Source organism: Callospermophilus lateralis, chromosome 2 (genome assembly GCF_048772815.1).
Source record: "Callospermophilus lateralis isolate mCalLat2 chromosome 2, mCalLat2.hap1, whole genome shotgun sequence".
Taxonomy (NCBI): Eukaryota; Metazoa; Chordata; class Mammalia; order Rodentia; family Sciuridae; genus Callospermophilus; species Callospermophilus lateralis.
Window position 1 is genome coordinate 63278380 of NC_135306.1, and position 26095 is coordinate 63304474.

At 37.5% G+C, this 26095-nt stretch overlaps 1 protein-coding gene across 1 annotated transcript; it reads left to right on the forward strand.

The window, feature by feature from the left end:
- The first annotated feature begins 981 nt into the window (after window positions 1-981).
- Ak3 (adenylate kinase 3) lies at window positions 982-23870 on the forward strand. The gene is made up of 5 exons (XM_076846008.2): window positions 982-1286; window positions 14059-14178; window positions 16294-16466; window positions 17385-17503; window positions 21812-23870. Exons 1-5 carry the CDS (start codon window positions 1136-1138, stop codon window positions 21930-21932), a joined length of 684 nt encoding a protein of 227 aa, XP_076702123.1. The 5' UTR covers window positions 982-1135; the 3' UTR covers window positions 21933-23870.
- Window positions 23871-26095: the final 2225 nt, after the last annotated feature.

The window sequence follows — 26095 nt, forward strand, 5'->3', positions numbered from 1 at the left end:
AGAAGCCTTGTCAACCACAGCATTCTTAGAGCTCCCTAAGAACAGTGGCACATAGTAGGAAATGAAATGAAAATAATGAGGCAGAATGAAAGCGTTTCTGAAGGCAAATAATGTTGCCTGAGAAATCAATACTTTTGGACTCCATAAAGTAGCAGCTGCTTTTGATTCTGAATATTTGATCCAAGAAGGTAAGAGACATCTTTCACTAGATGTGTGCCTTAAAGTCCCTCAAAAACTGAACTGAGGAGGGAGGGAGGCCCTCCAGGCTCATCGTCAGTCACTGTGATTTTACACAGATGCTTTTCCAGGGCAGAGGAGGAAGAAGGTAGAGAAGGGAAGTAAAGGAGAGTGGGAGGGAAAGCCGAGACTCCAGAGAGCCAGGAGAACTTGGCGTGGCGTGGAGGGTGCGAGAAGGCACTTGGTGGGACAGCAGACATTGCCAAAGGAGCCCGAAGAAGGCACGGTTTATGAGGCTGGGACTGGGCAGGTCAGGGACTGGCATGGACTAGGGAAGGGGCTAAGGCTGCAAAAGGGGCGAGGGCGAGTAAGTGGAGTCCCGCAACCAAGAGGCGTCAAGGGGCAACCAGAGGTAGAAAGGGGGCGCCTAGGAGTTGCCAAGGGTGAATGGAGAGAAACGCGGTCTATCAAGGGGACCTGGCAGGACAGGCGCAGTGGTCGAGGGACGGGTACAGGCTCGGGGCTGGATGTGAGGGGAGCAGGGGGTTTTATAGGAGTCGACCAGGAGGCAGAAGGGAGCAAAAGAATGCCAGCGAAAGGAGCGGAGCAGAGGGAGGGCGCAGATGGGGAAGCAGCGCCGAGGAGCGCAGGGGCCGCTGAGACCTCAGGGATCCCCGAGGTCGCGGAGGGAGTGCCCAGGGAGCGCGGATAGCGCCGGCTGGCCTGGGCGGGCTGCGAGGAGGGGGCGCGCCGGGGTCGCCGAGGGGCGGGCGCTGAAGCCGGCGGCCGCGGGCGGGGCGGCCCGGTGGCTGTCGCTCACTTCCGGGAGAGCGTGGGTGCCGGGGCCGCCGCCTGCTTGCAGCGCTTCCAGCCGGCCGTCCCGGGCCGCGAAGCCGGTGAGCGCGCAGGCCAGGCCGCAGTCCCGCTGTCCGCCCCGCCTCGTCCTCTGTCAGCGGCCATGGGGGCTTCCGCGCGGCTAGTGCGCGCAGTGATCATGGGGGCTCCGGGCTCGGGCAAGGGCACCGTGTCCTCGCGCATCACCAAACACTTCGAGCTGAAGCACCTCTCCAGCGGGGACCTGCTCCGACAAAATATGCTTCAAGGCACAGGTGGGAGCCCAGGCCACGGGGTCGGCGGAGCGCTGTCGCCCGGGTCGGGTTTTGCGGGCGGAGGGGCCGAGGCGGGGGATTCGAGCCCGGATGCGGTCCTGGGAAGCGGGCGCGGCGTTTTCCTCCCGCCGCGGGGATATGAGATCCCTGGCAGCTGACAACCCCGAAAACTCCAGTTTCCGCCGGCTGTTCTGGGTAGGTTGCGTGGGGTGGGGGAGGGCATTCGTGAATTCGGACACGCTCAGAGTTCAAAAATAAAAAGAAACCACCTTGCTTTGTTTGAGAGGCACCTCCTGTCTGGTCGCAGCTGCTTCTGAGGGTCCTTCTAGCTGAGCGGTAGCTTCTTCTTCAAGGGTCCCTTGAACATGGAAAATTGGCGTAGCCCTGCCAGGTCTTGCTGTTTTTCTTACCCCACCCCCATTTAGTTAAGCTCTATGGGATCTTGTAGTTCTGACCTTTCTCTTGTAAGCTCAAGGCCAAGATTATTTACCCTCGTTGTAGTCACTGCTGAGTAATTTTTGAGCAGTGGCTTAGATTTTGATACCCCCAGAGACTTCTTAAACACAAAAGGTATCCTTATGCTTGATCACATAAAAGATAGTTTTGTTTTGCATGCCAAATAAAGCCAGAAAACTCAGTGCAAAATCCAGTCAACAAATGGTGTACTTTGCATTGCTTGAATTTGTGGTATGTAAATTCTTTCTCTAAAAGACTATTTTTAAAAAGTTTTCTTAAAGTTTTTCTTTTTCTTAGCAAAAGTGTTGACCTCACAATCAGAACCCATTTTGAAGCCTGCAAAAGGTTTTTTAAACAATGGAAAACTCAGGACAGATAGAAGTACATAAAATAAAACACAAAGCTTTCTCTCATTCCCTGTCTCAGTCCTGTTCTTTAGAGAGGAACAATGTGTTTCCTTCTAGAAATGTTTTTTTATGTACAAGCACATATACCTATATCTTTTGTGTTATATGCAATCATATATGTACTCTGCGTCAAAGTGTTTTCACTTTATATCTGGGATATCTTTTCCCTGGAAATATAGAACTCTATTTCATTCTGTGTAGGCATCTACTTGATGAATTTACTGATTTATTTAAAAAGTCCTCTTTTGATGGGTGTTTAGGTTATTTCCAGCTGAGTTTTTTTTGTTTGTTTGTTTGTTTTTAGTTTAAAAAATGATATTTAAATTGGGGGGAAAACCAGAATCAACCCAGTATTTCTATAGTTTGTTTCTTGGAGTTCTTTGGTTCAGTAGCCAACTTATCTGGCGCATTACTACTTTCAGTTTTAACATTGATCTTAAAAAATAATGCCTTGTAGTTAATTGAACTTTACCAAAAAGATTAAATTGTTTGACTCTCTTGCTAAATGTTCTTGATGCAACACATTGAAATAGTTAGGTAACAATAAACAGTCCCTAGTATTGTAGACTGATTTTTGGTGTGAGGTTATCCAAAGTACAAGGGAGTAAGGAATTCTTAAGGGATTATCTGAAAAATTACTGAGCAGTGAGGCATAACTGTGTGGTTGGAGAGCACCTTCAGGAAAGAATGTATTAATTTATTAAAACAATATATTTTTTAAAAGTAAATTTAAAAATCAATTAAATAAACTTTAAAAATGAAGAAACCATGCTTTAATAAACTTTAAAAATGAAGAAACCATCCTTAACACTCCCTGACATTCTTGCTGTCTTATTCCCTAGAGCTCTACAATCTGAAAAGAACCTAAAGGGAGTATAGGGAACATGAAAGGAGGTCCAGCTTGCCTCAGGTGCCTGCCCCTTCTGGACTTTTTAGTAATTCTTAGACAAAGAGAGATAAAGACTTCTTTAAAGAAATTAAAGATTCATGTCAGGAGAACTAGAATGTCAGAAGACCAATCTCTGTAGGGTCATGGTTCAAGGTAACTGCACATAAAAGCGTTGGCTTCTCTACTTGGCTAAGGAAAATTCCAGAGTTCACAGGGAAGCACCCAAAGAGATCCTGAGGGATGGTTGCACTGTGTCTGATTCATCTAGCTGCCCCGAGCAGCAGAACAGGCATATCCTGGGGTGGGTCATTTGCTAGAGCTCTTCAAAGAATTATGGGCAGTTCTTTAACAAGAAAAACAAAATGAAGCTTGATGTCATAAAATTGTTATTACAGATGTGAATAATCTATTAATTATTAAAGTTGTGCACAATGATCTGTTATTACAGATTATCTTCACAGAACAGATCTGGCACAGTTCTGTATTTCAAAACTAAGACTATATTCTCAATAAATATTTGTGAATGGGTTGGATATTTCCCACAGAATCAGAGCCAAAAGAGGTATAATCTTTAAAAATAAAATACTGCTCATGCTTTCTGATACTAAGTTGTATTTATTATAAAGGAATAAAAATGTCATGAGACTATTAGGAAAATTAAGATCATCCATGATTCTGCCTTCCCACATAGATAGATAGAGTTATAGTTGACCCTTTGGTGTTTTATTGTTTTTTTTTTTCTCTTTTTCCCCTCTGCTCACTGTTGTATTTGTATGCATTTGTAAAATTGTTACATTTTAGATACTTTTTATTCTTATTTATTGTATGTTCATTCACACATCATTAAGCAGCCTTAAAATATTTAATTTCAGTAAGATTATAAGTAAACAGTTTTTCTACTGTTGGACATATTGTTAACCATTTTTTTGCTATAATAAATACTGGTGCTACTATCCTTGTTCGTGAATATTTGTCAGCATCTTTGACTATTTCCCTTTAAATAAATTTATAGTGTGGAATCTCTTGCATTCAACAATCACTTTGTGAAAGTGCTATATTTTATAACCCTTCTCAGTATTTTATAGCTAAAGTTGAAAATCATCCCAGGAGATCTCTGCTCTTTAAGTTTATAATGTGAGGGGGGCTTGTATTCTTTCCAGCAGTTGTAGCTTCACTGTTACCTCCTTGGGCCTAGAAGTTTTCCTCATCTGTAAATGCAATTTAAAATATAAGCCATGAATATACTTTATTAAGACCAAAGGTAAATCACCCAGGAGATATGATAAGGACACTGGAAATGCTAGGCAACTTATTGGCAATAGCAAACATGGAGTAACTGTAGATCACACCTGGATCCTGGAGTCAGGAAACTTGAATATGATTCATACACATTTAGTCCAATCCTCATTTAAAGATGAGGAAACTGAGCTCAGGAAAAGTTAAGAATTCAGTCAGTAATAAACTGCATTTATTTGTTCATCTAAGCAGTGCATACACTGAAATGTGAAGGATACAGAGAAGATTAATATGACCTCTGCACAGTCTGAAATACAAATTCATGAAGTGCTTCATTAAAAAAAATAAGATGAAAATAAAAAGCATTTACTGAAAGACTAGGATGAAAACCCAGGGCTTCTGTGTGTCAATTAAATACTCCTTTCATTATGTAGTATTTCTCAAATTGAGATTCATGAGATATTCTTAGATAGACATTTTTATATATTTATTTCAAAGTGCATGAGAAAAAAATAAACCTATATTTCATGAACTTGATGACATTTATTTAAAAAGGTGAGTCACTTTAAAGAAAACCTTATAATATATAATGGTTCACCTGTGATAGAAATTGCAAAGTTGATATGAGATTGCTCAGAGTTTGAGAATGTATACCACAGTATTGTGTGGACTCAGTGGCTTAATCGTTGAATCTCATTTGTTTTCATCTATAAGTTGTGGGAGTCCAACTCAGTATATAAACATCAAGATCCCTGTCAGCTCCCAAGTTTCTATATATCTAACAAAACATTATTATGTATACACACAGAGCATAATTATGCTTAATTATGATGATAGTGATGGCAGAGCAAATTATCTTTTTAACGGTAAAAATTTAATTTGTAATAGGAGATTCATTTACTTAATTTAGAATTCCTAAAAGTCTAAAAAGGATATTACATGAAAAAAAATCCTTCCAAGATATTTCATGCACATGCAACCAAATGTTTATTTTTTCTTCTCTGTGTTTGTGTTTTACCTAAACGGCAGCACACTGTACATATTGTTCTGAACCTTTACCAACATGTTTTCAAAAAGAAATGCCCCATTTCACTTTTTTCCTAATAGCTTTGAGATGATGTATATACCATATAATTTATCCATTTAAAGTGCACAATTCAATGGACTTTAGTATATTCATAGAGTTGAGTATCTCTCACCACAACCAATTTTAGAACATTTTTATTACCCACAAAAGAAATCTCCTTCCTGTTAGTCACTCCCATTCCCTCCCCACCTCACCTAATCCCTCCTGAGCCTCTGAGACCACTAATACACCTCTATATTTCTTCATCTATTTTGGACATTTTATCCAAACATACAAATTAATTATATAATATATGGTATTTCCCCCCCACACACACACTCTGGCTTCTTTCACTAAACTAAACATAGGGTTTATTTATTTATTTTTGTTTTGTTTTGTGTTTTAAAAGACAGGTTCTCACTCTGTTGCCCAGGCTGGCCCTGAACTCCTGGGTTCAAGGGGTTCTCCTTCTTGAGTCTTAGTAGCTGGTCTATAGGCATGTCTCACTGCACCCAGCTTAGTGCAGTGTTTTCAGGGTTCATCCATATTGTACTATTAGTACTTCATTCCTTTTTTTTTTTTTTTTAAAGAGAGAGAGAGAGAGAGAGAATTTTTAAATATTTACTTCCTTTAGTTTTCGGCGGACACAACATCTTTGTTTGTATGTGGTGCTGAGGATCGAACCCCAGCCGCACGCATGCCAGGCAAGCGAGCTACCGCTTGAGCCACATCCCCAGCCCCACTTCATTCCTTTTTAATTGTCAAATACTCCATTGTATGGATATACTACATTTGATTTATCCATTCATGAGTTGGTGGACATTTGGGTTGTTTTTTCTTTTTCCATTATTTTCTGTGTGTAGACAGTTTGTTTAAAAAGTTAAAGGAACAGTTTTTAAAAGATAAGTGTGTTAATTAATTTTGTCTCAAAGAAACTAAGCTTTTGTTAGATGGTAATTTTTGACAAAAATAAAGCCTTTGAAATTCCATGAATAGAATCCAAGGGCATCCAAGCAGCTTGTCCCTCCTTCCGTATATCATCTATCCACCCATCCATCCATGGATCCAACAAGTACCTAATATGTGATAAGAAGTGACATACAGAAAGGAATAGATTTCACTGAAGATGCCAATAATCAGGATGTGGGCATGAGGGACAGGTGGACAGATGGACCTGTGTGTTCATAAGCTCCAGATGCTGTAACAGCCTCCCACAGCAGATCAGATATCTTCAACAGTAGAATTTATTTTCTCATAGTTTTGGATCCTTTAAAGTCCAAAGTCAAGGCACTGGAAGAATTGGTTTCTGGTAAGGACTTTCTGACTTGCAGACAGCTGCCTTCTCACTTTGTTGTCTCATGGTCTTTCCTCTGTGCCCAGGCACTCCTGGTATCTTCCTTTACTTATAAGGACACAAGCCTTATGGGGTCCACCCTTATGACCTCATTTAATCTTAATTACTTCCTTAAAGGCACTATCTCTACATTATAGTCACTTTAGGGGTTAGGGTTTCAACATGGATTGGGGCTGACACAGTTCAGTCCTTAACATGTAGACATGTAGTTTTAGTAGTGTGATAGACAAGCCTGTGACAGCATAGATGTATGGAGGAGGAAATTTTGGTTTCTTAGGAGGTTGAGGGATGCCTCACTATGAAGAGCTCTTTAAGATGTCTCTTGAAAGAGTCCATTTTCTTTTGCAATAGCCAAATACTTGAGTTTATAAAGAAAAGAAGTTAATTCAGCTCATGGTTTTGGAGACTGGAAGTCCAAGGTCAAGTGGCTATATCTGGCAAGGGCCTTGTGCTGCATTATGATGTGCAGATATGGAAGGACAAGTGGTTTCATGCAAGATACAGAACACCATCTGTTACAATTCATTCTCAAGGCAGCTAGTCAAACTCTAAAAACTCATTCCCCAGAGAATTTTCCCAGTCCCACAAGAGTAATATTAATCTTTTCATGACAGTGGAGTCCTCATGAACCACACACCTCTTAAAAAATCTTATCATCTCTCAATGCTATTCGGTTGGGGACCAAATTCAACATAAGTTCTAGAAGAAACAAAAAACACATCCATATCATGGCAGAGTAAGAACTCATCAGGCAGAAGAAGGGGCAAAGGGTTTGTGCAAAGGCTAGGATTCTGAGTATGTTCAGAGTATGTCCAGGCTGGGGGTTGTGGTTTGAGGGTAGGGTAAAAGTGGGGAGGGAAAGAGGTAAGATGAGGCCAGCTGCAGACTGACCTTTATACAATTTTTGAATTGCAATTCTATGCTAAAACAGTTGAGTGGGAAGAGAAGTGTATGGATCTGGTATAAAAACACTTTCTAAGTGTTTCACTGAAGAGGAGAAAAACTGGGTGATAGTTGGAAGAAGGACCATTGGCCAAGGGAGATTTTAGCTTTAATATTTTGTTTTCAGTGTAATTTCTTGAAATATTTTATGCCTGGAATTAGTATAATGTCTGTGTGTGGTTAGAAGAAGAGTTAAATGAACACTCATTTACCTATCCCTGGAGAGAATGCCAGGCACTTTGGGGGCTCTTCTGTGTGCCCTTTCCACAGATATCTTCTTCCTGTCCCACGTGAAATTCAAGTCTTTATTATTTGAGAAAGGTTTTTCTCCAAAATGCCCAGGATGGGGGATAAAGCTGTCATTTAACCCATTCACTGTCATCTTTCTAGTTTTATTTTGACACATTTTTAAAAGTAGAGTTCATGTTGTTTACTATATAATGATGATGAAAGCAATTTAGGTAGGAAGGAGATTGATTCTCTCTAGCCCTTTCTTTTGGTCTGTGTAAAAGAAAACTGTTTTCAGGTCCCTCTTTTGTACTTCATGGCTGCTCAAGCAATAATTTTGAATGTTTGTTCAGATATGATGTGAGGTTGGTTTGGGTAATGTTGTGAGGATGACCAGATTTTAAAAGGAGATACAGAAACAAAAATTGTAGTTTATGTAATAAAGCAGTTATTTCTCAGATTAATGCCTGGTTTATGGTTATTTATCCTTAAAAGTTGATTTAGACCTTCCCTATTTTTCCTCTTAACTATCCTTTTCTATTTTTATTTGTGAATAACTTTATAGAAAATTAACTTATTGTGAAGAATCTATTTTTAAACTAGCTTTTTGTGCTGGGCATGGTTGGCACACACCTGTAATACCAGCGCTCAGGAGGCTGAAGCAGGAAGATCTTGAGATCAAAGTCAGCCTTAGCAACTGATTGAGGTTCTATGCAACTCAGTGAGACTCTGTCTCAAAATAAAAAAGGGCTTGGAATGTGGCTCAGTGGTTAAGCACCCTGGGTTCAATCCCCGGTGGTTAAAAAAATAAAAAATAAAAAAAAATAAACTAGCTTTTTGCGTTTTGGAGATGTGAAAGCTCCCAAATTTGTTAATTTTTGTTTTCTTTTTTTGTGGTGCTGGGGCTTGAACCCAGGGCTTTGTACATCCAAATTGTTTTTGGTTTTGTTTTTGTTTCTGGTACTGGGGATTGAATTCACAGATGCTTTACCACTAAGCTACATCCCCAGCCCTTTTTATTTTTTATTTTGAGACAAGAGTCTTGCCAAGTTGCTCAGGAACTCACTAAATTAATTGCTAAGGCTGACTTTGAACTTATGATCCTTCCTCTTTCTCCAAGTGGCTAGGATTACAGGCATGTGCCATCATGCCTAACTCAGTTGTTAATTTTTGAATCAAAAAGTGAATGGTACTCTTATGAGAAGTCTATTAAGGTACATGTATAATATTAAATTATAGGCAATCAAATAAATATTTACCTAATGTCCAAAGCTCACCCTGGATGGAAGTCTTTATATATAATTTAGGGAGTAAGTCAACATTTAAAATGTAAAAAGCAAACTGCTTAGACTTTGAGGTGGAGAGTTGAATCTTTTTTTTTTTTTAAAAAAACTCCAGTTGAAACATATAGGCTTTTGGTTTTCATACTGTATATAAATATTTACCTATGTATACACAAAACTCAAAATATCTATTATCAGTTTTAATAATAATTGACTTTGAGTAGTGGTGGGATTTTTTTTCCTTACTAGGAACTATCCATCACATAATCATGAAATTAACCCTTGTAAAGTATGATTCAGTATTTTTTTAGACTATCCAGAGTTGTGTAACCATCATCACAATGAATTTTTGTACATGTTTTCCCTTAAGATTTTTATACTTTTAGTTCTCAAATGTAGGTCTACAATCCATATTGAGTTATTATTATTCAGTTATCCCAGCAGGTTTTTTTTTTTTTTTGGAAAGATTGTTTTACTTCATTGAATTGTCTTGACATCCTTATTGAACATCAGTTGATTGTAAGGTCGAGGGGTTATCTCTGGATTCTCAGTTCTGTTCCATTAAACCATGTGTGTTCTTATGCCAGTAACACACCATCTTGATTGTTACTTTGAAATCAGAAGTGTGTGTCCTCCAACTTTTTTCTTTTTTTTTTTTTTTTAAGATTGTTTTTACTATTCAGGGTGCCTTGAATTTTAGAATCTGCTTGTCAAAGACATCAGGTAGGTAGGATTTTGATAAGATTGCACTGAATCTGTATCACTTATGAAGAGTATTACCATCTTAACAATATTAATTCTTAAAATCGTGAATATAAGATGTGTTTCCATTTTGTTAGGTCTTTCTTGTCTTTCAATAATATTATAGTTCTCAGGTTACAAGTTCTGCACTTTTTAAAATATTTATTGCTAATTTTCTTATTTTTTTATGCAGTTATAAATTCAGTCTTCCCCTTCCTGTGATGATCAAGCCCAGGGCCTTGTGCTTGCTAGGCGAGTGCTTTACCACTGAGCCACATTCCAGCCCACTGAGTTGTTATCTTAGTTTTATTTTCAGACTGTTCATTGTTAGCTATTTGTACTCTGCAACTTTCTGGACTCATTAATTGATTAGTTGTAATAGTTTCTTAGTGGATTCCTTAAGATTTTCTATGTATAAGATAATGTCATCTGCATTTACTTCTTCCATTCTGGATACTATTTCTTTCTGGACTAATTGCACTGGCTGGAATCTCTAGTTGACTCGAAGTAACAAGAGCAGATCATCTTTTCTTGAAGTTCCTCTTATACTGATGAAATTAAGCATTAAGCATTTTATTAATTAATTCCATCACCTAAAGTCATTTGTTGTCATTGGTTGGGAGTTTAGAAGAGGGGTTGGTCTGAAGCAAGAGAGATGAGGATGGAACCCATTTGTTTAGGACTCAGTTCTGAAGAATTGAAAGTTTTTACTTTTTTTTTTTTTTTCCTCCCAAACACCATTGAGAAGGTTGGAACTCTGCCTCCCTAGAGCAGTAGTGAAAAACCTGGAGACAGAATGGTCTACTCATATGAAGTATATAAACCTTTCCAAAGACTGTTATCTAATAAGTCTTCAGAGCTCTCTATCTTGGAACCTAGGCCCTTTCTCAATGCTATCTGTATTAGATTTTATTTGTGAGGGGGAACAGGGTTTCATGATATTGTGCCAGCTGATCTGGAACTGGTGGGCTCCAGCCTTCCTCCCATCTCAGCTTTTTAAGTAGATGGGACTACAGGGGTGCACTACCACACCCAGGTCCAAATGTTTTTGTAAACCTGATAACACACTTTCAAATGACAGTTTCCATACTGTTAATTCTTGGTTAAAATATAAAATTTCATGAATTTAACAATTTGGAATCTGTTTTGAGTTCAGTATAGCAATTCATACCAAGAGGTATGAAAATATTCATATATACTATGACCTTTAATCAGATTATTGGGAATGTATTCATCAGAAACAATTCAGAAGACTAAAAGAAGGAGAAGAAGAGGGAGAAGGGGAGGAGGATGAAGAAAGAAGAAGATCTTAAGGAAGATCTTAAGAAACAACAGTGATGAGGAAAAACCAAGACTAATTTACATAATTTAAATGTCTAAAAGTACCACTGTGAGAAAGTATATTTTTATGTATAAAGCATTGATATACATTGATGGAGAGGACTATTACCAGAAATGACTATATAAGATCACTGAAAAATATTTACAAAGTGTTAGTGAAAAAGAACACAAAATTTTATATATACACAAGTTACAACAGTTTTACAACTCTGAATATATAGAGATTATTAAGGGAGCATAAGGAAATTAAGTTTTTTGGATAAAAATGATACGGTTGTGCACAGTATTTATAAATTGTTCATAAATTCTTTTCCAGAGTATCTTATTAATAAAAGTGTAATATGATCACAGTCAAAAATTGAATTGTATTAAGACAGTAGCACCTGTTTTAAGATTGGGAAAAATCTCTAGACTAACATATGAAAGCAGGAATTTAAATTAAGCCAACTCAAAATAATGAATATTTCAAACTCTTATTTAGAAGAAAATATCAGTTATTCCATATTTTTCCCTGAGAGAAATAGAAAATTACAAATATGTAAAAAATAATCTATTCTCAATTCTATCACAAAGAAATGACTACTGTTAGCATATTGGTCTATAACTTTGTATTATTTTTTCAGGCGAGCGTCGGAGCAAGAGACTGTCTCATGCAATAACAAAGGGTTCATTAGGGGTCCAGCATGCTGGGGCTCAGAGCTCACTTGAATAGAGCAGAGAGCCCTGAGAACAGCTTAAGCAGAGCTTATATACTTTCCTTGGAGAGGGCAGGGAGGGAAGTTACATTCTGCAGTTTGGCAGTTGGGGACAGTACATTCTGGGAACAAGATTAGCAAACAGTTCTCAAGATTTCAACAGTGTTTTGTTAAGCATACAGAAAAACAGAGTGACAAGTACCTATTTTATTAACCTTTCATCTATACATTTATATTTATGTATTTTTTCACACTGGAGGATTTGAAATAGGCTTAACTTTATTTTGTAACCTGTTTTTTCGTTTGTTTGTTTTTTGTTTTTGTTATCTGCATGCATTTATTTGAAGGGTTTTTTTTCTCATTTCTTTTTTTTTAATTTTTATTGTTAGTTGTTCAAAACATTACATAGTTCTTGACATATCATATTTCACACTTTGATTCAAGTGGGTTATGAATTCCCATTTTTACCCTGTATACAGATTGCAGAATCACGTCGGTTACACATCCATTGATTTACATATTGCCATACTAGTGTCTATTGTATTCTGCTGCGTTTCTTATCTTCTCCTATCCCCCGCTCCCCTCCTCCCCTCCCCTCCCCTCTTCTCTCTCTACCCCCTCTACTGTAATTCATTTCTCTCCCTTGTATTTTTTTTCCCTTTCCCCTCACTTCCTCTTATATGTAATTTTGTATACCCCTGAGGGTCTCCTTCCCTTTCCATGCAATTTCCCTTCTCTCTCCCTTTCCCTCCCACCTCTCATCCCTGTTTAATGTTAATCTTCTTCTCATGCTCTGCCTCCCTACTCTGTTCTTAGTTACTCTTCTTATATCAAAGAAGACATTTGGCATTTGTTTTTAAGGGATTGGCTAGCTTCACTTAGCATAATCTGCTCTAATGCCATCCATTTCCCTGCAAATTCTATGATTTTGTCATTTTTTAATGCAGAGTAATACTCCATTGTGTATAAATGCCACATTTTTTTTTTTATCCATTCGTCTATTGAAGGGCATCTAGGTTGGTTCCACAGTCTTGCTATTGTGAATTGTGCTGCTATGAACATTGATGTAGCAGTGTCCTTGTAGTATGCTCTTTTTAGGTCTTTAGGGAATAGACCAAGAAGGGGAATAGCTGGGTCAAATGGTGGTTCCATTCCCAGCTTTCCAAGAAATCTCCATACAGCTTTCCAAATTGGCCACACCAATTTGCAGTCCCACTAGCGATGTACAAGAGTACCCTTTTCCCCACATCCTCGCCAGCACTTGTTGTTGTTTGACTTCCTAATGGCTGCCAATCTTACTGGAGTGAGATGGTATCTTAGGGTGGTTTTGATTTGCATTTCTCTGACTGCTAGAGATGGTGAGCATTTTTTTATGTACTTGTTGATTGATTGTATGTCCTCTGCTGAGAAGTGTCTGTTCAGGTCCTTGGCCCATTTGTTAATTGGGTTATTTGTTATCTTATTGTCTAATTTTTTGAGTTCTTTGTATACTCTGGATATTAGGGCTCTGACTGAAGTGTGAGGAGTAAACATTTGTTCCCAGGATGTAGGCTCCCCATTTACCTTATTGTTTCTTTTGTTGAGGAAAACTTTTTATTTTGAGTAAGTCCCATTTGTTGATTCTAGTTATTAACTCTTGTGCTATGGGTGTCCTATGGAGGAATTTGGAGCCCGACCCCACAGTATGTGGATCGTAGCCAACTTTTTCTTCTATCAGACGCCGTGTCTCTGATTTAATATCAAGCTCCTTGATCCATTTTGAGTTAACTTTTGTGCATGGCGAGAGAAAGGGATTCAGTTTCATTTTGTTGCATATGGATTTCCAGTTTTCCCAGCACCATTTGTTGAAGATGCTATCCTTCCTCCATTGCATGCTTTTAGCCCCTTTATCAAATATAAGATAGTTGTAGTTTTGTGAATTGGTTTCTGTGTCCTCTATTCTGTACCATTGGTCCACCCACCTGTTTTGGTACCAGTACCATGCTGTTTTTGTTGTAACCTGTTTTTAAGCAGAAAAGTCGATGATGCACATTTTCATACAGGTGTGCTTCCCAAGGTCAATTTTAGGGAACCAGTTTTAGGAACCACTAGGATAAAATAAATGCACTTAATGATTTCCTCCCCTCTGCTTTAGAGATTGGTGTGTTAGCCAAGACTTTCATTGACCAAGGGAAGCTCATCCCAGATGATGTCATGACTCGGCTAGCCCTCCATGAGCTAAAAAATCTCACCCAATGTAACTGGCTATTGGATGGTAAGTAGAGTGTTGTGAGCATTCCAACTGTCCTATAGTAAGCAGAGTGTTGTCAGCATTCCAACTGTCCTAAATGATGAGTGCTGGCAAGACAAAGATCATTTCATGGGCTATAAAAAGTTATCAAGAATGGTGGTCAGGGGACCAGGTGCAATGGCAAGGCTTATAATTCTTGCAAATTGTGAGGCTAAGGCAGGAAAGCGCAAGTTCAAGGCCAGTCTCAGCAAATTAGTGAGGGCCTAAGCAATTTTAGTGAAACCCTGTCTCAAACTAAAAAATTAAAAGGGCTGAAAATGTAGCTCAGCGAAAAAGTGTCCCTGAGTTCAATCCCTAGCACCAAACACACAAATAGAGAAGTGTTTTTATTGACACTTTTTTTTAGTGCACAACTTTTAGTTATGAGTAGATGTTGGGTTAGCTTATGTTCAAATTCTACTCCCACTGCTTGATTAGCTTTGTGAGGAAGAGCAAGTAACCTTGCTATGCCTCAGTTTCTTCATTTGTAATGTGGGAATAATAATAGTGCCTCATTTATGATGGTTGAAAGAAGTTATCTTTATAAAATATTTGACATTATATATAGATCCTGGAACTTGGAGAGCACTCAATAGATTTAGCCACCATATTCTATTTGTTCTCATTAAATGTATTAAAAATGTTTTTATTAGAGGGATAAGGATGTAACTCAGAGGTAAAGCACTTGCCTAAAATTATTTTTATCAGGATCATTTACTTCACTGTAAATTTTATAATAAATGTTTGATGACTGACTTATTCATTTTGGGGCCATATATAGATTGAGCTTTTTGCGATTATAAATTTTTATTAGGGGCTATTTACCCCAAATCTAGGTTTCTTGGGTATAGTTTTATCCATTATAATTGCTGCTTTAGCTATATAAAGTCTAGGTCACAGGAAAATTTTTCCATCTTTCAGTGCTAATAAGAAAATGTATTTTTAGCTCTAACAAATTATTGCATGTACACGTTTAATCTTTGTCACTTTTGTAAAGTATTCTTTTTTACCAATTTAAATTTTTCCTGGTGTTCTAACCAAAATGTCCTTAGTAAAACACTGCAAAGTCAAAAATTTGGGGATCAAAATATTATTTTAAATTCCCTATACTTGTATCTGTTTCTGGATTCACTAACCAGTTACAATTTGCCTTTCTCTGTTTTTTTGAATCACATTGTTCAAACTACTTTAGCTATACCAGTTGAGTATCCTGTATGTGAAATGCTGGGATCCAGAAGTGTTTCAGATTTCAGTTTTTTGTATTTTGGGATATTTGCATAGACTACTATTTGAGCATCCCTAATCTAAAAACTCAAAATTCAAAAAGCTCTGAAATCTGACTTTCTGAGCATCCTAGGATTTCAGGTTTGGGGATTAGGCTGCTTTATAAATTGGTTATCTGTTAGGGCTTATTCTTCTACTTTGTTTTCTGTCACATTCCAAAAAAAGCCTTTTGAGGTTCTGAGTGAAGGTGATGAGTTCAGCTTTTGTTCAAAGGCATGAAAGTGTGAATGTCCTAATAAGATGGCAGTCAGGCAGAAGGTACTTGAGAGGATCAGCCTTCTGTTCTATTCAAACCTTCAAACTGATTGGAAAGGCCAATATACTTTATAGGGCAATATACTTTATTCAGTCTACCTGTTTAAATGTTAATCTCATTAAAAAAACACCCTTTCATATATACCCAGAATGTTTGACCAAATATCTAGGGATCCCATGACCCACACTCTCAAAAAAAATAATTAGTACAGTTGTATTACATCTATGATCAAGCTGCCTATGGTATTTCTTTTGTTTAGATTGCCCAGCATTTTTTTTTTAATACCAGGGATTGAACCCAGGGGTACTTAACCACTGAGCTACATCCCCAACCCCTTTTTTATTTATTAGTTTGAAACAGGGTCTCTCACTAAATTGCTTAGGTAAATTGCTGAGGCAGGCTTTGAACTTTGTGATCCTCCTGCCTTAAAACTCTGGAGCCACTGGGATTATAGGTGTGGGCCACCAAGCCTGGTTTCCAACATCCCAATGTTAATTTTTGTTCTTTCTTTCCTTTCTCCTTTCCTCTCTCCATTTTTTTTTTTTTTTAACTTTCTAAAGGTTTTCCAAGGACACTTCCACAGGCAGAAGCCCTGGATAAAGTTTATCAGATAGACACAGTAATCAACCTGAATGTGCCCTTTGAGGTCATTAAACAACGCCTCACTGCTCGCTGGATTCATCCAGCCAGTGGCCGAGTCTACAACATTGAATTCAACCCTCCTAAAACTGTGGTGAGTAGTTGTAGTGGAGTGGACATATGGCAGACTGTCCTTGAGTCGTTTTGCCTGCATGGACATAAAGTTTGTGAACTTGGAAATCTTGTACCTGACCAAAATTCCTGAGGGTATATTTTCAGGTTACTTGTAGTCCATTCAGGTTGGTAGTAAAGTCATTCCAGGAGCAACAGGGGTTTGTTACTCATTCAAAAGTATGTGTTCATTTCCTACTTTGTGCCAGGAAATGAGTTAGGAGAAGAGGCAGGAAGGATTTGCAGCACTGACAGTTGAGGTTCTCAGTGTATAGCTGAATCAGTGTGTGTGTATGAAATTGTTTAGAGGTTGGTTAGAAAATCTTTTTATTAAGGTGACTGATACTGTGTCACTTTCTACTTTCTGTGCTAGCCTTCCCCTATTGTAACAGATACCTGAGATAATCAGCTTTACAAGGAAGAAAGATTTTGGCTCACAATTTGAAGGTTTCAGGCCATTGGCCCATTGCTTTTGGGCCTGTGGTGAGGCAACAAATCATAGTGGGGAACACATGGTAGAACAAAGATGGGGAAGTGAAAGAGATAGGAAGAGACCAGGGTCCTACAGTCCCTTTCCAAGGCAAACCCCCAATGACTAAGACCTTCCACTAAGCCCCATCTCTTAAAGGTATCACTACTTCCCAAAAGTGTCATGAGCTAGGACTAATCCTTTAACACATGGACATTTGGGGATCATTCCAGATCCAAACTATAGTACTACAGAAATAATCCTAGTTTCTCTTGGCTCTGTGTTGCAATGGTCTGTCTTTGGGCAGGATTGTTTGTTTAGAAGTTAACATATTTTTGTAATTGGTGCTTGAACAGAGATTCACTGAAGTGCTTATAAAAATTTCCTTTAAAGATTATGATATTTAATACCAGTCTTCTAACTACTGTTTAGGGCATAGATGATCTGACGGGAGAACCTCTGATTCAGCGTGAGGATGATAGACCAGACACAGTGATCAAGAGACTGAAGGCTTATGAAGCACAAACGGAGCCAGTTTTGGAGTATTATCAGTGAGTTCTTGCTTTTGAGAACTTCTCTTGCATTTTGAAGCATGGGGTTTTTCATTTTCCATACTTTACAATTGGATATGCTAAAATTCCAGAAGACCCAATTCAAATTGGCTTAAGCAACAAAGAAAATGTATTAGCTAGTATAATAGAGAAGTCCAGAAGGTAGTGGGTTTCAGTCACTCCTAGGTCTGACCAGAGGTTTGCCATTGTCTTAGCTTTGCCTTCTTTTGTGTCTTTACTTTGTCCTCAGGCTTCCGGCATGGTTGCAGACATTAGCTAGAACAGCCAGGGCTTCCTCTTTCATGAAAGGCTGAGGAGTAACCTCTTCCTAGTGAACAAAAGCTCTGAATGTCTCTCAGATTAAGCCAATTGAACAGCCACTTTGGTCATGAAATCCAGGCACTAACTGTTGTAGGCCTGGATTACCAGTCACTTAGCTGGGAGGGATTATACCCAGTTAGTCCACACCCAGAGCTAGGAGTGACCACTCTCACCCTAAACTCTGCTATATAGTGGAGAGAGGACTGGAATGAGTGCTGTGGAGGCAAACCTGCCCACTGAATGTGCCAACAGAAGTTGCTTTAGTACAGGAGACTCTCAATTGACATCTGACCCACCGATGGTGAATTTGTCTAATAAATCAGGTGGTTTTTTTGGTATTGGGGATTGAGTCCAGGGGTCTTAACTACTGAGATATATTCCCAGTATCCTCCACCTTTTTAAAAATTTTGCTTTGAGAGAATATCTCACTAAATTGCTGAGCGTCTCACTGAGGTGCTGAGGCTATCATTGAACTTGAGATCCTCCTGCCTCAGCCTCTCAAGTAGTTGGGATTACAGATGTTTATCACTGCACCTGGTGTGGTTAATAATTTTGGTATACTCTTCAAGGAGTTCACACACAGAATGGGAACTATACTGAGTTAATATTTGATGCAGGCTAAGAAAAAGTCCTGTTTCTTTTTTTTTAAGGGAGAGAATTTTTTAATATTTTTTAGTTTTCAGTGGACGCAACATCTTTATTTTTTTAATGTGGTGCTGAGGTTCGAACCTAGCGCCCCACGCATGCCAGGCAAACGCGCTACCACTTGAGCCACATCCCCATTCCAGAGTCCTGTTTCTTTAGTCAGCTTTCCTTCTTATAGAGAATGACTGCTTCCCTCTTATTGTCTTACTAAATAATGATTGTCAAAACAGTCCAGTGTTGTGAGAGCATAGGCTCTGGAGCCAGAACAAGTTCAAGTTTCAGCTCATCATTTAATTAATTTGGCCTTAACCCCTTGTTTAACCCTTGCCTGTTTTCTCCTCTATAAAATGGGAATGAGAATACAGGCTTGAACATGAGTTAATATGTAGTTAATTCTTAAAATGGTGCATGACACATAGTAAGCACTACATAAATATTAGCTATTATTATGGTTGTAGTTAAATAGGGGCAAGTATGCAGTAAAATCTGAAGCAATAGTCTTCAAACCATTTTAATAGTTATTTCTGGAGGGCAAAATTACAAAATAGCTGGTAATTCACTTTTTATAGTAGTTGTTATTATAATTTTGTGATTTATATAATGAGCCTGGCTCCGAAGATTACCAGCTCTGGCCCTGGGCAAGGTATTTAACCTTACAATACAAAATCCTTATTATAAAATCAGGCAATGTGAAATAATACCACTACATAGGCTTAAGGGAATGAAGAGGATATGTGAAAAGACTCAAAGCAATCCTGGTGTCTATTACTAAGTCACCCAGAGTCAGTGATTATTATTTACTCTGTTGACCTGGGTCAGGCCCTTGGTCCACACAAATAGATTCAATTCCTGTCAGGCCCCAAGCAGCTCACCTTCTGTATATGGGTGAAGTGGAAAGCTGAAAGTACTGTTTATCATTCGATGTGGTACAGTAACCTAATCCACACTGACTTAAGAAAAGCAGAATTTGGGGCTGGGATTGTATCTCAGTGGTAGAGTGCTTGCCTAACATGTGCGAGGCACTGGGTTCAATTCTTAGCCCTGCATATAAATAAAAGAAATAAAGTTCCATCAACAACTAAAAAATATTGAAAAAAAAACAGAATTTATTGGTCATATACCTAAAAAGTCTAAAGGTAAGTAGATGGCTGGGTCCAGGTGTTGAAGAAATACCATCAAGCCTCAGTCCGGCTCCCTCTGTGTGGCAGCTCAGTACTCTAGCTTATCTCCTACCAGTTCAATTACCCCAGCAGAAAAGAGTCTTTTTTTTTTTTTTTTTTTTTTTTTTGCCAGCAAAAATCTTGTGATTGGCAGAGATTACTGTGACTTTGTCATTCTTGAATATGGGAAATGAGGTTCAGTCTCACCTGAACCTCATGGACTTTGATTAGGGAGATTATTACTGTTGTTGGGCAGATAACATTACTGCAAGGCTCTGAATAGAGAACTAGTCCTACTGGGATTAGTTATGCCAAAATGAGGAAATCTTACAGAAATGAATGAAGCAGGTCCTTATCTTGAGAGATCCTAGTGCCAGTAGTGGTACACCTACAATCCCAGTGACTTGGGAAGCTGAGGCAGGATCAAGTCTGCCAAGGCAAGCCTCAACAACTTAGCAAGACCCTAAGCAACTTAAGGAGACCTCCTCTCAAAATTGAAAAAAATAAAAGGTTAGAGATGTGTTTCAGTGGTAAAGCACCCCTGGATTCAATCCCCCCACTCCAGAGATACTAGTTTTTCTTTCTAGACTTCTGGTTTTTGCTACCTCTTGCCATTAATTCAAGTTTCTCCTTCTGAGTTCTCACACATAAAACTAAAGTTGGATTTCACTAAAAATTGAAAGTGGTACCATAAGGACTTCAGTTACAACATTGTTATATTAAAATGCCCACAGTTGTTATTGTATTTTAAAACTCCTTTCAGCCATGGGACATTTATAATTAGCCTATGTTTAAAAATAGCAGGATGCTCTTACTCTTTGGAGGACTAATTTTTTTGAACTGGTTTCATTTTATTTCACAAAAAATGACAAATGTTCATCCAAGGTAACAGCTTTAGAATTGAATAGGTACCTTTAGTTGTGCTCTCAGCAATTAACCCACTTGTGACATTGTGGCTTGATTTTTAAAGTAAGTCTTCATGAGGCTTATACCATTAAGAAAGTTGTTCTCTTGAAAGCTACTAAATTCCTGTGAATTTAGAAGCTTAAGACTTCTAACATGCAAAGAATACTGTTTGAATATAATTTCTCTGGTAGCAAATATTTCTTACCAAAAAAAAAAAAAAAAAAACAGTGGGTGTTAACTATCATAATCTTATGAGGTTTCAAGAACTCTGAAAACCTAGTAAGAGGGTTTAACAGAGGTATCAGTGATCCTATAAAGAGTAGAGTTTTTCATTTGCTTTTATGCAACCTTTGAGCCAGTGTGTATACATGAGTATGCATGGATTGGTAAAGGGATATTAACAAGAGTGTCACACTCTCTGGACTAATCTCTATGGGTTGAGAAGCAATTGCAGGATTCTGCTTCTTGCTCTTCACTGCTGACCCAGTACAAGAAAGACAAATCTTTCCAGGGGAGAAATGAAGAAAATAAGAAAAACGATAAAACTTACACTTTCCCCTTTCTGTTAAAGTTCACAAGGGTAGCATAGAGGAAAAAAATAAAACTCAGCAAAATGAGAGATAATCCAGTATTGGAAAGCTCCTTTTTTTAAGAGAGAGAGAGAGAGAGAGAGAGAGAGAGAGAGAATATTAATATTTCTTTTTCAGTTTTCAGTGGACACGACATCTTTATTTTTATGTGGTGCTGAGGATCGAACCCAACGCTCCACGCATGCCAGGCGAGCACGTTACCGCTTGAGCCACATCCCCAGCCCCTGGAAAGCTCTTTTTGCAAAAGACTTTAATGAACAAAAGCAGCCAATGGCTATTCTGGTGTCTGATGGTCCCCGTTTGGAAATCTATTACCAATTTAGGGATCTGGATTAAGTCACTTTATAAAAGAGACAATTTTGTCAACAGAGTAAGAAAATTTGAGTTTTGGAAATTACTGAATGAATTAGCTATAAAGCATTTAACAGAGGTTTTAACACACAGTACACAGTCAATAATGACAGCTGCTATTATTTTGTAAATGCCCATATCTGTATGCTATGGGGCAAAGCTGAAACTAAAATGTAGGCTCTCCAGGGCCTAGCCAAATTCTTTCTCTTAATCACCTAGATCTATACTTATGAGACTCCTAAATCTATACTGTCATGTTTTACAGAAAAGCTTTGAAAACCTCATTAGGAAAATTGAGACCTGTGTTTTTCATTTTTGTTTTGTTTTTCCTTTAGGAAAAAAGGGGTGTTGGAAACATTTTCTGGAACGGAAACCAACAAGATTTGGCCCTATGTTTATGCTTTCCTACAAACAAAAGTTCCACAAACAAACCAGAAAGCCTCAGTTACTCCATGAGGAGAAAAGCGTATAACTAGTAAGATGAGCAGAACACCTCCTCATCTTTGCATTAGCAACTCCTTTTACTAAGATTCCAGCATGTATGAATTCTTTGAAAATTGTTTTATTTCTACTGATTTTATTGTGGATATTATTAAGGATGTGCCAAATGATTCAGATACTAAGATTGATCTTTTGAAATCATCTAGTATATTTTATCCAGTTATATTCTATGAGTGTGCAATTCAAAAACATCAGATATCAAAACTTTTTTAAAGAATTTGTTAGAGTAAAAATTAAAAAAGCAATTAGTACTAACATTTTTGTTCAGTAAAAGTGGTTGATAAAATTTTTGTATTTTTCTGGGAAAGTTGGAAAAATGCATGTCATTTGGGGAAAATAGCTCATCAGAGGCTTCTGCATAGACTGATGCCAAAAAATGTTTTCTAGCCTGTGGAACATAGTATGGTAAGATACTATATGAAATTCCAGGAAAAAAGCAACTAGATTTACAGATCCGTTACAAGATGCAAATTCACTGCTGCCTTTACACTAAGAAACATGTAAGCTACCTACATATACTATATTTATTTTGTCATTAGAAATACCTTCAGTTCACTCAGAATTTTCAATTTGCTGTAAAAATGTCAGCATATAAGAAAATATTACTTTAATACGACTTACTTTCTTTTGAAAAGTACATGTGTACTGAGGGACATGATTTGTGTCAAAATTGACATTGTAAGTTCTTAGGTAAGCACCAACACTGACTTCAGTGGAAAATGTAATAAAATCTTAGTTTTTCAGATATTACTCAGGTTAAGAAATGTATGTTTTAAGATATACTTGTCAGTTTTTTCTTGATCTAAACATACACTCTGCCTTGATAAACAAGTTATAGCAAAAAGAAAAAATAAAGAAAAGAGGAAACCCATGGTACTATGTAAAGTAGGCATACTTTACCATTATGGAAATAGAAATAGATCAGGCATACCTGGAGGATGTTATGTTCTCTTGAGGAACACCAACATAACTGGCAAACACATATTGCAATAGAGAATTTACAAGATAGGTTAAGAAGGACCAGGAAAGTAACTATTCCTTAAAGGAAATTTTTGTTTTTGATCAAAGAAATTGATACTTAATAGTGTTCATTGCCATCCTGTCTTAAAGGGAAAGAACCCTGCTGGTGTCATCTGAGCAGCCATTTTAAAACTTAAAATCATTTTAGACTCCTAGCAGGGCAACAAGGATGCATGCTTATATATCCTGGCCTGGTAAAAGTTGTGCAGTTTGAGAGGTAGAGGAAAAACCCACTGTGTCTTCCATGGGATACTGACTCTTATTTTCCTTGGTGCTAAAATCAAATGAATCAAGTCCTTGTACAAGCTATTAATTGCCTTTGAAAATCTGGCCCATCTTATTCCAAGGCCTTTAAAATACAAAACAAATGCCAACAAGTGGTTCTTATGTATTTGGGGTGGGGCATACAACTTATTTTTCTTTCCTCTTGATTTTTTAAAATTTATTGTTGATCTTTTGAAATGAACCAAGGCTTTTTTAAAGGATTACAGTAATCATATCACTCTTACAATGCCTTATTTAAAACATGTTACTATTATGTTTTTCCTAAAAATGTTGCAAAACTACTAAACTTAGGAATTACCACTTGGTTATCATGCATACAGTCCTTATTAGAATGTAATGAAATTTCAGCACTGTAGCTATTACTTACTTTATCTTTGATACTTCGCAAGGGCCACCCCACCCCACCTTCCTTTTTGCTACCCTGCCATCTCATTGCCTTTGTTCTAATAAATTGTCTTAAAACAGGTTTTAAAGCTGATTTTCTACAATTCTTTATCCCCTGCTATACAGTATGTAGCCACACTGGCTTTTATGACAGCCTTAGATCTGGAAATCAATAAGAATTAAAGAATATACTATGAAAATTAAGACTGTCTTCTGTGAACATTCCTTCCCCACTACTAAACACTTAACCATAACCAAAGTTTTGTACATGCATGCATTACTTTATGGGAAATATGTATGATTTTTTTTTTAATTAAAACAAGCAAAAAGAACTTGTTTTCTGCTGGATGAGCTAATGTCACAGACAATGCTGATTAAGGGTATTGTTGCTAAGTGCCTCCTGCAGGGGAAAAAAAAATCATACTGTGATGACCTTATAATGGTCATTCATGTACCACATGGAAATATGTCTGGAGCTGAATGCATGGTTTAGGAGGAGATACTACACTTGAGATTAAAAGATGAGGAGAACAGTACCTGAAACCACCCTCCTTTCTGGAAAGTCAGTATGAAATGGGAAATGCATAAAGGCAATTGTTAGCACCATCCAGAAATTTTAGTTTAGCTCTCGGTTCCACCTCAAATAGGTTAATTATTGTTTAAATTACTAAAACCAAACCTATGGCTACTTTTGCCTGCTCCAGCCACATACAATGGCATCTTAGCAAAATATTTTGGACACTCATGGTTTGGAATTAAAATGTCCCATATTAACATCAAATCATTGCAATTACAGACCTCAGATTATATTAAATTGCTGTAATACAAGCAACAACAAGAATAATTTTAAAACTTACTTATAAACTACGTCTTCTCATTGATAAAACATCCTCACTGATAAACTACAGAAATAGCTTTCCTATCCTTGCAATTAAAGATTTTCGTCCTGGAAGTTATGGTTTAAAAAAAAAAATTAAGGTTAAAATAATCTGTGCTTAAAAACTAGTAAAAGCCGTATGATCTGTAGTGTCTACTTACCTCTTTCCCTCCTTTTTAGCTTCCAAATGATTGGGAGTTTGTCCATATGTAGCACTGAGTAAAACTAAATGTTAAGGCCAAAGTGTTAATCAGTACAGTGTTGTGTCATATTTTCAATGACTCAAGTTAACTGTCTGAAGAGTGAACAGCCTCTGAGAATCATACTGCTCAAAGAACCAACTGAACCAGGCAAAATGACACATACTTGGGTGGCTGAGGCAGGAAGATCACAAGCTGAAGGCCAGTTTGGGCAACTGAGACCCTTTTGCAAATTAAAAATTGAGAAAAAATTGTGGGAGCAGTGTTAGTTATGTAGCTCAGTGATAGAGCATTTGGTAGGCAAGCACAGGCCCCAGGTTCAATCCCTAGTACCACCAAAAACAAAAGTGAATGATGTGGGAATTTTAGAAAAGACAAAACTTCAATCTAATTCTTCAAGGGTTATAAGAATATTTTCAACTTCATTATTAGATTTTAAGTAATCCATGAACAACTTATTTCTGTGTACTCCCCCAATTCACTTACATAGTAAGTAAACAAATACTTACTAGATGACTCAGCTTCTCAGAAGACCTCTGAAATAGTATCCGCATGGTCATTACAGATGGGAACAGATGCATAGGATTTTAGGGTCTTTAAATGTGTATGACATAGTAGCAAAATTGAAATGGGAAATCTAACCTCAAACCAGACAAATACTATTTCTGTCCCACATGAATTTAGAACTGAAATATATGAGTTTAAGCATAGTTAATTGACATTTTGTTTTTTGTGTTTTTTTCCTGAAAATACACCAAGACTTACTTCCCAAATACCTTTCCTAAACAAACTTAAAACTAGTTTTTTTTCCATCCTGTAAGAAAGTCCACTAATCTATAGATAACATGTTAATTTATTTTTAAAGGATAATATGAATGCTACTCTGAAAGAAAAGAGCCTGATTTTCCTAAAAAAAAAAAATTTTTTTTTTTTTTTTTTGAGATTGTGAGCCCATTAGGCAACAATTTGAAAGAGCCCACTAATGGTACTACTGGAAAAGAATGCTAGCCATCTATCTTAGAGCAGTAATTTAAAACCAGTATTGTCTTCATCACTATTGACATAATAATTGCCAGAATAAATGGAATGATAGCTATTTCATCCTTTTAAAAAATATTTTATTAGAAGATTAATTTTATCAAGTAAAACAGGATTCTGTTGAATATTTTAATGTCAAAAATGTTTCATTCCTCAGTTTGGGTTTTCCATGGCTTAGCCTGTTTAGGGAAAATTGTTCAACTTCAAATATAATTATCCCTTTGTTTAGTATATCTCTCATTACTTAAGAAACAGAAAAGAGTACATTTATTTCGATAGGAGTTAGTTCTCAGTATTAAAGAGGACATTTTTGA

Excerpts from the sequence above, each read along its gene's own strand:
- Ak3 (XM_076846008.2), top strand. The coding sequence starts at position 1,136 with ATGGGGGCTTCCGCGCGGCTAGTGCGCGCAGTGATCATGGGGGCTCCG. Across the intron at positions 16,467-17,384 it reads TCAACCCTCCTAAAACTGTG|GGCATAGATGATCTGACGGG; the intron begins GTGAGTAGTTGT and ends ACTACTGTTTAG. Across the intron at positions 17,504-21,811 it reads CCAGTTTTGGAGTATTATCA|GAAAAAAGGGGTGTTGGAAA; the intron begins GTGAGTTCTTGC and ends TTTTTCCTTTAG.